This window comes from Hyaena hyaena, unplaced genomic scaffold, assembly GCF_003009895.1.
Source record: "Hyaena hyaena isolate Hyena2069 unplaced genomic scaffold, ASM300989v1 scaffold_995, whole genome shotgun sequence".
NCBI classification, from domain to species: Eukaryota; Metazoa; Chordata; class Mammalia; order Carnivora; family Hyaenidae; genus Hyaena; species Hyaena hyaena.
In genome coordinates, this window is record NW_024081624.1 from 384700 (window position 1) to 399955 (window position 15256).

General features: G+C 33.3%; 1 protein-coding gene across 7 annotated transcripts in view; it reads left to right on the forward strand.

The window, feature by feature from the left end:
* Window positions 1–15256, forward strand: part of SNX14 (sorting nexin 14) — a 73206-nt gene that overhangs the window by 20624 nt on the left and 37326 nt on the right. For 6 of the 7 annotated variants that reach the window (XM_039221602.1, XM_039221603.1, XM_039221597.1 and 3 more), the window contains 4 exons: window positions 1369–1412; window positions 3656–3743; window positions 8588–8672; window positions 13599–13755. In XM_039221602.1, coding sequence (XP_039077533.1) covers window positions 1369–1412; window positions 3656–3743; window positions 8588–8672; window positions 13599–13755 — 374 coding nt within the window. The remainder of the gene's footprint in view (window positions 1–1368; window positions 1413–3655; window positions 3744–8587; window positions 8673–13598; window positions 13756–15256) is intronic. The other variant, XM_039221599.1, reaches the window with a different exon arrangement.

Consider the following 15256-nt stretch of genomic DNA (forward strand, 5'->3'; position numbering starts at 1 on the left):
TTTTAATGTTTGTTTATTTTTGAGAGAGAGAGAGAGAGCGAGAGAGAGCAAGCATGAGCAGGGGAGGGTCAGAGAGAGAGAACAGGGGGATATAGGATCTGGAGCAGGCTCTGTGCTACTAGCAGAGGATGATGTAGGGCTTGAACTCCTGAACCATGAGATCATGATCTGAGCCGAAGTTGGGTGCTTGACTGACTGAGCCACTCAGGCGCCGTTGTTGCAGGTCTTTTTAAAAATTAGCATACTGTTACACCCAGACACAAGAAATGGAAAGTTTTTTTTTTTTATTTAATGTTTATTTGAGAGAGAGAGGGAGAGAGCAAGCAAGGAAGGAGCAGAGAGAGAGAATCCCAAACAGTCTCTGCACTGTCAGTGTAGAAAGCCCAATGCATGGCTCATACTCCCAAGCTGTGAGATCATGACCTCAGCTGAAACCAAAAAGGATGCTCAACCGACTGAGCCATCCAGGTGCCCCTAGAAATGGAAAGTTTAACACCTAGGGTTTCTTTAGTTTTGTTACTTTTTTACTTGTAATTTGTATAGTGATGATAAATTTACAGCCTAAGATTTTTGCAAAGTGAACATATGTATATAACCAGCACCCAGATCAAGAAACAAAAGCATTTATTAGCACCCCAGAATTCCACCTCATGGTTTCTTTAGTCGTGATTCTCCCTTCTGAAGTAATCACTTATACCTAAATTTGACCCCTTATGTAAGTCTTACCTACTTGTTTCTTCATTTTATTAAAGAAGTTCTGATTTATAGAGAAAGTTAGGAATCCAAAAGTTTAACCTATCATTTTTCTTCTTTCCATAGAACTTCTAGTTCAGTGAATCTTCAGAGTCAGGAACAATTTAAGTTTTTTTAAATTTTTTAAATTGTGGGAATATTTAGAAAAGTGTGTATGTATATTATTCTAATAGCAATTTTTCTTTTTATGGAGTTTTATGGCTTTCACATATGTTCTTTATTTTAATCTATATTTTTGAGAGATAGAGTGTTCATGCATATGAGTGGGAAAGGGAAAGAGAGAGAGGGGGAGAGAGAGAATCCTGAGCAGGCTCCTTGCTGTCAGTGCAGAGCCCACCATGGGGTCTGGACTCAGGAACCTTGAGATCGTGACCTGAGCCAAAGTCAAGTCGGACGCTTAACCAAGTGAGCCACCCAAGGGCCCCTCATATGTACTTTTTTATCATCACAACAACCATGTAAGGTTGGTATATATACTTTGTCATGTGAGAGTATATTAGATGTCAATATTTGGGATTATAAAATTGGTTCTTGGTAATATATATTACTTAGTGTTTATTTTCCTAGAATTAATTAACTAATTTGATTTTTCTTTAAAAAATAATTTTTATACAGGTTCTTGAATTAGTGTTGGAAAACTTTGTTTATCCATGGTACAGGTATGCTCTTTCTATAATACTTGCTTTCTTTAGTGAATACAATTAAGTGTGCTAATGAAATGTTTTCAGTGTAGGCCAGGATTTCTCAACCTTGGCACTATTGACATTTTAGGCTAAGTAATTATTTTTTTGGAGGGACTGTCCTGTGTTTTATAGGATATTTAGCAGAACTCCTGGCCTTTTCCTATTAGATACCAGTAGTATCCCCTCATCCTCTTATTTGTGACTGCCAAAAATGTCTTCAGAGATTGCCAGGTATTACCTGGGAGGCATAATTGGCCATAGATAAGAACCATAGACATAGCAGTCAATTAACAGTTTAGTCACAGCAAAGAAGAAAAAAATCTAGGCTGCTTTTTAAAAAAAAAAATTTTTTTTAATGTTTTATTTATTTCTAGGAGAGAGAGAGAGACAGCGTGAGCAGGGGAGGGTCAGAGAGAGAGGGAGATACAGACTCTGAAACAGGCTCCAGGCTCTGAGCTGGTAGTCAGCACAGAGCCCAATGCGGGGCTCGAACCCACGAACCGTGAGATCATGGCCTAAGCGAAAGTCGGACGCTTAACCAACTAAGCCACCGAGGCGCCCCTCTAGGCTGCTTTTTGAAGGAAAATTAATTAGAGAATTCCTTATCACTCCTAAATGTAGTAACTTAATATTATGTATGCACTTTTTACATTAGAAATAATTGTACATTTAGAGGAAAAATTTATATTCAGATGTTTCATTAAATTGAAAGATAATTTTATTAGAATTTTCGTAGAGTATTAATTTTTTTCCCAAAGTAACTGTTTTTAGTATCTGCTCTGGATGTACAAGTGCCTTCTGCCTTGTAAGGATATAGAAAATACTCTAGATCTGAAAGATTAATCTAGTTTGAGAATCAGAAATTCAAGTTATATATTTAATAAATGGTTCCTTACAAAACTATGGTGTCTTTAGTTACATATTTGAAACTTACACTATATGACTTAGATGTAATAGTCAATGACATCTGTCTTAATTTTATATATTTTGAGTTTTCTAATTAAAAACTGCTAGTAGGTGAGATGCTTTGTATGTATTGAACTTAATATCCAGTTTATATGCCATATTTTCCTGAAAAGCTATGTAAATTAATATTTTTATGTTGGATTCTGTCTTAAAAATGGGGCATTTGCCATTTAGGTAAAGCTGGTGATAAGTCTTTTTGTATAATGAATCCTGTTGTGAAGACTCTCTTCACTCCTGCCCGTGTCATGATTCTTCATAAAAGCTGGCTCTATTTCTAAATATTAAAGCATGTGTTTTCTCTTCAGTGTAGTTATTATTGTTGAAATAGCCACTTCCCTGGGATTAATAGTGGGGAACATGATTAATAGAATTATCTTCTTTATTCTGCCAACGGACTTAATAGCACTGTCTCCAAGTTCAGGATATCACCATTATGCATACCTTTCTTCCTTGCTTTAGTTAGGGAAGTGACCTAATTCTTCTAGGGACCTCAAGACTTCATGAAAAGGAAAAGTAGCTTCTCAGAAGAAAGTTGTCAAAATTTCCATTTAAAAATGTTTGAGTTTCAGTTTGTTTTCTTTCTCAAATAGAATGATTTTTTTTTTACCTTTTAAGATCAGTTTATATTATTAATCTATAAATATTTAATTTTATTTAAAAAAATTTTTTATTGTTTATTTTTGAGAGAGAAAGAGACAGTGAGTAGGGAAGGAGTAGAGAGCGAGAGGAAGACACAGCATCCAAAGCAGGCTCCAGGCTCTGAACTGTTCATGCGGCATGAACTCACAAACCGTGATATCATGACCTGAGCTGAAGTTAGATGTTTAATCGACTGAGCCACCCAGGCACCCCAATCTATAAATATTTTAAAACATATTAAAATATTGTATTATTTAATTCTCTTGCTCCTCCAAAATTATTCTGTTTTATTTTATAGAAATTTCTTTAATGATGCTTAGAAAATGATTGTAGTATTGTAAAAATAGAACTTTGTACATGTGGTTGTCTTCAAGGAAATATATACTACAGTTTAGTAGTGGTTAGGTCTTGGTACTAGAATTATGGGAGATGTTTATTTTTTCTTTGTACATTTTAATCTTTTATTCTGTAATGTAATGCATTGTTGAAAAGCAAAGGAAAATAGCATAAATAAATGGAAAAAGAGAGGATGTTCTGAACTTTCCTGGGTTTGTAGAAGGAGTAACTGTGTATTTCTCTGAGCTCTTAAATGCTTGCTTTTTCCTTAATTGAAGGGATGTCACAGATGATGAGTCCTTTGTTGATGAACTGAGAATTACATTACGGTTTTTTGCATCTGTCTTAATTCGAAGGATTCACAAGGTATATATTTATAATGAGAAATTTGGGAATTGGGGGTTTTATTATTACTAAAATTTTTTTTTTTTAATCTTAGTTTTACTTTATCCTATACTCTAAGTATTTTTTCCTTCACTTTTATGTTTTTTAGATTAAAAGATGAATGGGTCATTTTTGATTTATTAATAAGTTTTACTTTCTCTAATGCTTACCCATCTTGGTTTGTGGTAACTAGAAATAAAAAGACAACTATAGGGGAAAAAAAGGTCATGTTCCAGTTAGATGAATTTGTTGAGTAAATGGCGATGATTATGATCTATTAAAAAAAAATATTTTTTCAAGCTGTATTATGTTTCTGTTTTGGCCTTTGCCTGTATATCGTTACATACAGTATGTTGGCTGTAGACACACAATTTGATAGACTTGAACACACTGACAATAAACTGGTATATATATAATTACTATAATTACTAAATAAAGATAAATCTTGTTAAGTGTTTCTATACTTTTTTGAGAAATTAACAAAGTAGTCAATCACTGTAGAAAAGATAAGCAAAAATATGAATAAGCAGGTCACAAAAGAAAAATGAAAATGGCCAATAAACACTTGAAAATATGTTGTCTCATATCAACATATTGATATTTGTTGAGATGCTATTTTGTTGCCTATCAGATTGGGAAAGATAAAGAATGATAATGTCTAGTAATGGTCATTGTGGGGAACAGGCAAAACAAGTACAAATCCAAATTGGTATAACTCTTATACTGGAAAGCAGTTTGGTAATCTTTAACAAAAGACTTAAAAATACCTATGCTCCCAAATTTAATTATATTTTTGATAATATATTTTAAAGAAATAATCATGAGATGTATATAAAAATGGATGTGCAAAGTTTCATTATAGTATAATTTATAAAAAGGAAATTGAAAAGAAAATCTAATGTCCAATGATAAGATCGTTGATTAAAAATATAGAACATGCCAATTATAGAATCCTGTGCAGCCATGAAAAATCGTTTTACAGAATAGGGTTTATTTACATGAGAAATTATTTTCCTTACATAATCAAGTAGCAAAGACTGGAAAATAATATGCATGGCATTTTTCCACATTGAAAACAAAGCTCACATATTAAAGCTTGTTAATATGTATTAAGTACATATATTTCCTTATCATTGTTAACTCTTACTGTCATAGTGGGTTGATGCTGATTTTTGGTTCTTTCCATGCATTTCTTTCTGTTCATCTTTATTTTTCTTCATATTGAGCTTTTACTATTTTATAAATTTAAAAAGTTGATAAATATTAATCATATTGTTTACTTCTTAATTTAAAAAATTGTTTACATGTTTATTTTTGAGAGAGACAGAATATGAGTGGGGGTGGGACCGAGTGAGAGGTAGACATAGAATCCAAAGCAGGATTGATCCAGGCCTTGAGCTGTCAGCACAGAGCCCCGTGTGGTACTTGAACCCATGGACCGCGAGATCGTGACCTGAGCCGAAGTCAGATACTTAACTGACTGAGCCATCCGGGTGTGCCTTAATCGTATTGTTTAAACAAATTCTAAGGCATTTGTGTAGACTGTGTAATTGGAATAAAAGAGTTGGTAAGAAATACCAGTTGGGTGATAATAAGCCACTTAAATTACAATTTAGAGTAAGTCAAGTAAAATTGATCAAAAAGCTGATTCATTAAAATAAATTTATAAGTATTAATTAGGAGAATAGTTTTGCTATGTTAGGCTTTGAGAGAGCCTAGTGATTTTAAAATCATAGTACTTCATACTTGGATTGCGTTATGTGTATTATTTGGTAACAGCTTTATTGAGGTCTACTTTGTATACCAGACAGCTCACTCATTTAAATGTTCATTGTTTTTTCACATGTTCCTGAAATTATGCAACCATCACCACAATTTTATACTGTTTTTATCACCCAAAAAGAGACTTCACTCTTTAGCCATAAATCCTTATTCTTTCATCCTCTTAGCTCTAGCCAACAATCAATCTATAAACAAATACAGATTTGTTTATTCTGGACATCTCATATGAATGGAATCATATAATATGCTACCTGTTGTGACTGGTTGCTTTCACATGGCATAATGTTTTCAAAGTTCATCCATGTTATGTTGTAGCATGTATCCGGACTTCTTTCAGAGGTCTAAATAATATACCATTGTGTGGATATGCCACATTTCGTTCATCCATCAGATGATGTACATTTGGATTACTTCCACTTTTTGGCTATTATAGATAATGCTTCCATAGCATTGTGTACAAGGGTTTTTGATGATTGTGGGGATATATATTTTTATTTCTTTAGGGTATAAACTTAGGAGTGTAATTTTGGGCCAAACAGTAACTCTGTTTAATTTTTAAGGAACTGCCAGACTCTTCCAAAGTGACTATACCATTTTACATTCCCACGAGTAGTATAGGAGGGTTCTGATTTCTCTACATCCTTGCCAGAACAAGCTATTATCTCATTTTTGGATTCTAACCATGCCTAATGGGTATGAAGTGGTAACACTGTAGCTTTGATTTACATTTTCCTCATGACTTGTGCCATTGAGTATCTTTTCATATGCTTATTGGCCATTTGTATATCTTTTTTTGAGAAGTGTCTTTTCAGATTCTTTGCCATTTTTTAACCTGGTTGTCTGTTTATTATTGAGTTATAAGAATTCATACATAAGATTTGCCAATATTTTCTTTTGTGTTTTGGATTGTTATGCTATCTGTCCTTTTCATTTTTTTTTTTTAATGTTTATTTGTGAAGTGAGGGGTGGCAGAAAGAGAAAGGGAGAGAATCCCAAGCAGGCTCCACACATGGGGCTTGGTTTCATGACCATGAGATCATGGCCTGAGCCCGATATCAAGAGTCAGATGCTTAACTGAGCCACTCAGACACTCCATCCTTTCTTTTCATTTTATCTGTATCATTATCCGGGGAGAGAAGTGGGTCATTATCATACCCATTATATAGAAACTCACTTTGACAAAGAGTCAGAGGTAGGTAATGGGTCAAGGATTATGCCTGGGTCAATTTATTCCTAGTACAGTGTTCTGTCCTTGATACCGTTGCCTAAATAATATAAATTAGCAGTTTAGGGATAATGAAAATAAAGAATTATTTAAGGGTACACAATGGTGGTGTATATTTTTTAAATTATAGTGATGAACCTATTATTTTATCATTTTGATTCTGACCTGAAGTCTCTAAAATGGAACTTATAAATAAAAATTTTCATGAGTATTCTTAGAAGATTTTATAAAATGTTTGAAAATAAAAGCATCCTGTTTGATAAACATTGTAGCAATTTATAATACTAAGGGTGAGAAATGAGGGAGAAATGAAGAGTCGTGTTATTTTGCAGCAAGGCATACAACTAATAAAAATATCCCCTCTTATTGAATATGTTTGATCTTACACAGCCAAAAGATATCTGTTAACTGCTCTGGGTTTTACTGGTAGATCACTAAAAATTGGGAGTTTATGATCCATCACACTTACTAGATTTATTAGCCCACGTTTTTTCCCGCTCTTCCTTAATATAGAATTGAAAAAGAATTGAAGAGTTATCACAAAACTTTACTGTGATGCGTTTTTTTCATGCCTTTGATAAAAGGAAAATATAATGTGTTGAGCATTGTGGTAGAAGATAAACCTGTTGAAGTCAGTAAATATGCTTTTTGGTGATTCATTTTATTTGCAATTTAGTCTTAGTTATTTTTTTTATCTCTTTTCTGTGTGTGCATATAAGCCCTCAACCCTTCATCACTAACCAACCATAGTCACTACAGTTTTCAGCCTTTAAGCTGAAAAATGTCTGTGGGGAATGCTGAAATTGAGTGTTATTCCAAAATAGAATGCTTCCATATAGCTTAAAACCAGGATTTATCTTGTAAACTGAATGAAAAGCTTCATTTTAAGTAACCTTAATAAATAGAAATTTATGGCCTCAAAGGGATAATGTCACTTGATTTTTCTTTGTGTTTAAAAGAAACACATTAAAGAAATAAAGATATATCTTGTGAGAAAATTTAGTATATAGTGTATGCATATTAAGATACATTTTCTTTATCATGATAGAAAAACTGTCTAAAGTTACAGTTAGTATGATCCAAGAATATAACATGCTTTTAAATTATTTTTGAAGGATTTCTAAATAATATCTCTTAACTTTTAAGATCCTGTGTTCCAGAATCTTAAATATAGTATTCCTGACATTGTAACTCATTGGTAATTATTTTAAAAGTTTTATTGTTAGCACTGCTAGGAATTTACCCAAGGGATACAGAAATGCTGAGGCATAGGAGCACATGTACCCCAATGTTCATAGCAGCACTCTCCACAATAGCTAAAACATGGAAAGAGCCTAAGTGTCCATCAACAGATGAATGGATCAAGAAGATGTGGTTTATCTATACCATGGAATACTACATGGCAATGAGAAACAATGAAATCTGGCCATGTGTAGCTACATGGATGGACCTTGAGGGTGTTATGCTGAGTGAAATAAGTCAGGCAGAGAAGGACAAATATCATGTGTGCACGTATAGGAGGACTAGGAGGAACTTAACAGAGGACCAATCGGGAGAAGAAGGGGGGAAATGGTGGGGGAAAGGGAGAGAGGCAAACCATGAGAGACTCTTGAATGCTGACAAAAACTGAGGACTGATGGATGTGGGGGGGAGGGGGGGATGGGCATGGAGGAGGGCACTTGTGGGGATGAGCACTGGGTGTTATGTGGAAACTAATTTGACAATAAACTATTTGTAAAAAAAAAAAAAAGTTTTATTGTTAAAATTTTTTGCTGTTAATTTGTTGTTAAATTGTTAATTTAATATTAAATTTTTCCAGGTGGATATTCCATCTATTATAACCAAGAAACTGTTAAAAGCAGCAATGAAGCATATAGAAGTGATAGTTAAAGCCAGTCAGAAAGGTAATACAGTTTTCTACTACAAAGTTTGAGTGATTTTTATATACCAACTTTCACCTTAAATACCTAAGTATGAATACTGATGTATTTGATATTCACAAATGTTGTGAAAGTATTTCTTTAAACTGAAATCTTTTTCAGTATTTTGTTTATGATATGAGTGATGTAAGTCCTGATTGTAAAAACTCAGGAATCTGTGAAAATTAAAATATAATTAACTTCTGGATATATTATTGATGACGCTTGTCTTTTTCTGAATAATAGTTTTTCCTTCATTACTTTCACTGAGGTATCTCTCATAATCTCTTCCCCCTTTCTTTTTTTCTTAATGATTTCAACAGTTTTGACCTATTCCAGCCCATTGTGTATATTAGTACCATTTAATTTCACAATACTACAGTTATCATGTTATCGCTCTACTAAAATTAGTGACTCTGCTATAGTCTAAATTGTATACTTAAATACTTTCTTGTCTAGTCAAATACTTTGATCTACTCTTGTCTTTCACTGTGATTTATGCTTTGGTTGAGATTAACTATTTGCATTTTTTGTGTATGTCCTGGCCTTCATACTGTCATGATTTGCACATACCAAATGTTTTCTGATTGAATGAGTGAAATTCATTTGGGACTTTTCTTGCTCTTAGATCAAACTGAAATTTTTCTTTAATAAAATCACTTCTGTGTTCTAGGCTTGATTCTTTATACAAATGTGTATTTGTAAAAAACACATTGTAAAAATGTGTTTGCATTTGCATTTGGTATTATTTGTCCATGCTTTCCCAATGCTTTTGGTATTCTTTATCGATACTACATACTACTCCATATAGATAACCATGTAAAAGAGGTTTCATGGTCATATTTTCTGGTAATTACTACATACTATATTCCCTTTCTGGAAATTCCTAGTAAATACTAGCATACCAATATCTGTGAGTTGTCCTATAGCAAAGAAATAGCTTTAACTACTTGAATAGTTTTTAACTTACCAGTTCTAAATTCATCTGAACATGGAACCAATTTTCCCTCCCTCATAGTACCAGCTAATATAATCAGTTCACTTGGGGAAATTATGTTCTCATCAGAGTTGAAGTAAAATTAAATCAAATAATTAGTTTATTTGCTTCTTGGTATGAGTAATTCCTCAGGTATGAGAAGCATTTTAAATTCTATATTTGACATTTTTTTATGTGTTCATCTTATAAGAACTAAAATAATTTTACCTTCAACATGTTTGAAAAGTAGGAGTTTGAATATGTATAATTTAATTTTTGAATAAAAAATTGACTTGAAAGTCATTGTCCTGTCACTGGCAAAAACAAACTGATTGTCTTTAGCCATTTTGTCAAGGCAAAACAGTTAGAAAAAAAACGTAGGAAAAGTTTTTTTTTTTTTAGTACATTTATTCTTTTTTAAAACATTTTATTTTAGGTAATCTCTATACCTATTGTGGGTTCAAACTCACAACTCAGAGATGAAGAGTCACATGATCCACCAACTGAGCCAGCCAGGTGCCCCAGTAAATTTTAGGTTTTAGAGCAGTTTTAAGTTTACAGAAAAATTGAGCAGGAGTATAGAGAGTGCCCATTTCTCTCTAGTTTCCCCTATTAACATCTTGTACTGGTACATTTTTACCATTGATATACCAATATTGATATATTTTTATTAATTAAAGTCCATAGTTTTCGTTAGGGTTTACCCTTTGTGTTGTACATTCTTTAGGTTTTGACTAGTTTCACCTATCACCTCTCCCTCTTTCCTTCATGAACCTTTGGCAGTTATTGATCTTTTTACTGTCTATACAGTTTTGCTTTTTCCAGAATGTGATATAGTTGAAATCATACCGTGGCCTTTTCAGACTAGCTTCTTTTATTTAAAAATATGTATTTAAGGGTCCTCCATGTCTTTTCATGGCTTGATAGCTCATTTCTTTTTATTGCTCAGATATATTCCAGTGTATGGATGTACCACAGTTTATTTATCCATTCATGTATTGAAGGATATCTTGCTTTCTTCCAAGTTTGGGCAGTTAGGAATAAAGCTGGTATAAACATTTGTGTGCAGGTTTTTATGTGGGAAAGGTATTTAATATAGTCTATGTTCTAAAGACAAACACTTTGAACTCGGGCTTTGGGTAAATGGATGCATCTTTTTTTTTTCTTTTAATGTTTATTTATTTTGAGAGAGCACAAGTGGAAGAAGGGCAGAGAGAGAGAGGGAGAGAGAATCCCAAACAGGCTGTACAATGACGTGGGGCTCAATCTCACGAACTGTGAGATCATGACCCAAAACAAAATCAAGAGTCTGATGCTTAACTGACTGAGGCACCCGGCTGCCCCATCTTTTTAGTTTTAGTTAAATTAGTTTAATAAAATTCCCAAATTATTTTGCCTCTAAGAGAGAGATAATTATATATTTATATAAACAAACCTATTTGAAATTTGTTGTTGAGTCTTGACAAGAGAGGGGTTGCTAATTTTCTATTATTAATGCAAAAAGTGGTTCCCAATTATAAAATTACCATAAAATGCTAGATTAGATTCATTAATAACATTGTAGTTAATGAGACCCATAGAATTAAAAGTCCAGAGTTTAGGGCGCCTGGGTGGCTCAGTCGGTTAAGTGTCTGACTTCGGCTCAGGTCATGATCTCACAGTTCGTGGGTTCGAACCCCGCATTGGGCTCTGTGCTGACAGCTAGCTCAGAGCCTGGAGCCTGTTTCGTATTCTGTATCTCCCTCTCTCTCTGACCCTCCCCTGCTAACGCTGTCTCTCATTCTCTCTCAGAAATAAATAAAACATTATTAAAAGAAAAAGCCAGAGTTTAGAATAAGGACTTTTCGTTTTATTCAAAAGCCCTAAATATTCTATTTATTTTATTCTAAATATTATGACAGTGAATTAGATAGACTGTAAAAAAGGTTTACAGATTTTTGAATTTTCATTTCTTTAATGCATGGATTTATTTTCTAAATTCTTTGGCCCCATAATTGCTCATAATTATGATCATTCATAATTAAATGTTCATCTATTTACCCATATTCCTTTTACACTTGGTGTTTTCTCTACAATATGTCTTTTAAGAATAGGGATTATATAGATGTTTTCTGTGTAAGTACTTTTATGGCCCTTAGAAATACTGATTGTTCACACATTTAGAAGCATTTGGTTTAATTTAAATTCAGTAATAAATTGTGCAGAAGGACCTCACTCTCTAGTCTGTCATACTAAAGATATCTCTTTGTCATGGATTCTGGAGACGTTTCCTGGTTTGGTCTGAAAACTACTAACTGTTTAGGTAGTAGATGTACTGATGATTAGTGGGGTTTAATCCATGCTCTGTTTTCCAGCATCTATATTTGCTTATATTCCCAATTAAGATTTTCCTCCCTGTATTCTCTTACTCTTTTGCTTCATTTATTTTCTCATTATCTAGAACTACAAAAAACTTTCCTGTCTGACAGATCTTGAATAGATTCCAATCTAGTGATTCAATTTGTATTTTATGTGTGAATGCTTAATCACATTGACTATTATAATTACTTATACATTTTGCATGATGACTTTTCAGTGTTAATTACTACTTAACTACATACTGATGTGGCAACTGAGGCTTATAGGGATTCTATCATTTGTTCAAGATTATATCAGTTTGCTAAAGAAGTAGAACTGGAATTTAGTATGGCTTAGTCTTATTTTAAATTCTGGCTCATGACAGATTTTTAGAAGACCTGTGTCCCAAATTCTTGGAAAAAATGCTTAGCAAATAATTGGATAATTATGAAAAAAAAATGCATTTCTTGTAAAAACTACATTTGCCTTTGCCAGTCCTTTTGTACCTCAGGCACAGATGTTCTTCATTTATCTTCTTAGTATTCACACTATTAGAATGCATATATTGACTTTTTTTGGGTAAATGTGCTTACATTCTCTTTCAATAAAAATAGAAGAAAATAGTGAAAAATAAATGCCATTGAATTAGAGTCAAGAGTCTCTTCATAGATGCCACGATTTTAAAACTTGGCACAGAATGCAAATAGGGGAAAACATGACTTGTTTTTCTTCTGCTCTTTTGAGGTCTGTAAAAAGGAATGACAATACTATCGCCTTTAAGTTAAAATATTTAGTACTTGGCCTTTTAAGAAAACTTTCTGTTAATATAAGTTTTATCGTCAGTTAATTTTCGTTACGTGATGAATCTATTCATGGACTTCTACCTTCAACAGTTCTGTACTTATTGTGTCCTATATGTGGGCAGAATGTATAGAACTTAACCAAGGAAGCCAGTTTCTATACCGTAAGTGCTTTAAAAGTTTAATGATTTTGTTGTGAAAGTAGACAGTGAAATTTTAAAAGTTTTTTTTTTGTATTTGCAGAGGATGAATAGATATAACATTTGATAACAGTTTTCTATGTGCTAGAAATTTTCTATAGTTTTTTCCATTTTTAAAGTAAATATTTGCTTTTTTAATATAATATTTTAAGTTTATTTTTAAAGAGAGTGAGAGGGAGGGAGAAAGGAGCAGAGAGAGAATCCTAAGCAGGCTCCACACCATCAGCACAGAGCCTGATGTAGAGTTCGATCTCTTAAATCGTGTGATCATGACCTGAGCTGAAAGCAAGAGTTGCTTAACTGACTGAGCTACCCAGGCACCCCTGTTTAATCTATAAGATAGTGAAATGAATTAAAATTCTTGCTTGCATTGGGAAGGGGTCTTTTTACCAATTTTTTGGAAAATTGAAAAACTGGCAAGGAGGGAATTATTTTTATATCCTATTTGTGCAAAATTTCCCAGAAACATACATATTGGAAAGAAAGGAGGGCTAGGAAAGAATACTATGTTAAATGATTTTCTGTTTGTGAGCTGAAATGGCTGAAATTAGTTAATATTGCTTAACTTATTTCAATATTTATTTTTTAATCTCTGTAGTAGAAAATACAGAATTTTTACAGCAAGCTGCTTTAGAAGAATATGGTCCAGAGCTTCATGTGGCTTTGAGGAGTCGGAGAGATGAATTACACTATTTAAGAAAACTTACTGAACTACTTTTTCCTTATATTTTGCCTCCTAAAGCAACAGACTGCAGGTATAAATAGATTGGAAAATGTCATAGCAGTATTTGCATACCATGCCATATGTATATTGCTATTCTTTTTTTTTTTTTTTTTTTAAGTTTATTTATTTTGAGACAGAGAGAGCGGGGAAGGGGCAGAGAAGGAGAGGGAGAGAATCCTAAATAGACTCAACACCAGTAGCTTGGAGCCTGACACGGGGCTCAAACTGATGAATCCTGAGATCATGACTTGGGCTGAAATCGAGTCAGATGCTTAACCGACTGAGCCATCCAGGCACCCCTGTATGTTGCCTTTCTTGATCATAACAAGAGTACACTAAAACTTGAGATTAGGCTATGATGTGAATAAATTTTCATTTAAGAAGTATAGTTTGTCAGGTCTTAAAATGCCATTTTAGGTGCTAAGTATTCATGATGTGTTGTGTTGCTTAGGTTTATTTTTGGAAATTCCCAAGGTAAATATGAATAAAATCAGGTTTTTAAATTTGAGATCATTATACTTTGTTCATTCTTGGTGGTACATTTTAAAGACATGTACATTGTGACTCAGTGGCAGAAACACTTTGAACAAACTAAACTGATAGATAAGTTTGTGTTTTAAATTTTTTGTTTTCACGTTTATTTATTTTTGAGACAGAGAGACAGAGCACGAGCTGGGGGAGGGGCAGAGAGAGAGGGAGACACAGAATCTTAAACAGGCTTCAGGCTCTGGGGTAGCTGTCAGCACAGAGCCCGATGCAGGGCTTGAACCCATGGACTGTGAGATCATGACCTGAGCTGAAGTCGGCCGATTAACTGACTGAGCCACCCAGGTGCCCCTAAGTTTGTGTTTTAAGATATACACCTGAGAAGAATAATTAGAATTTATCTAGATTATCCTTCCTTGTTCTGGCAGGAACATGTTTAGATTACTCCATAAAATTACCTCATTACTCTTATCCTAATAATTCTTAGAGGAGAAGTTGTGGCTTATTTTCAGTGATGTACTTTGTTTTTTATTTTATTTTATTTTATTTCATTTTATTTTATTTTATTTTATTTTCAGATTTTATTTTTAAGTAATCTCCACACCCAACATTGACTTGAACCCACAACTCCTAGATCAAGAGTTGTTTGCTTTACCAACTAAGTCTGCCAGGTCCCCCTAGTGATGTACCTTAAGTATCACTTTATTTATAACATAAGATTTGTATTATTTTTTTAAAATTTTAAATATTTTAATGAAAATATTTTTATTTTAAACAAATTAATATATAATGTTATTTATTATTTTTAAAAGTTTATTTATTTTGAGAGAGAGAACAAGACAGGGAGGCACACTGAGAGAGAGGGGCAGAGGATCTGAAGCAAGCAGGTTCCTTGTCGAAGGCAGAGAGCCTGATGTGGGGCTTGAACCCACAAACTGTGAGATCATGACCTGAGCTGAAGTCAGATGCTTAACCGACTGAGCCACCCAGGTGCCCCTGTAATGTTAATTTAAATATTATAGTTACAAAGTAATTATCCTGTTAAA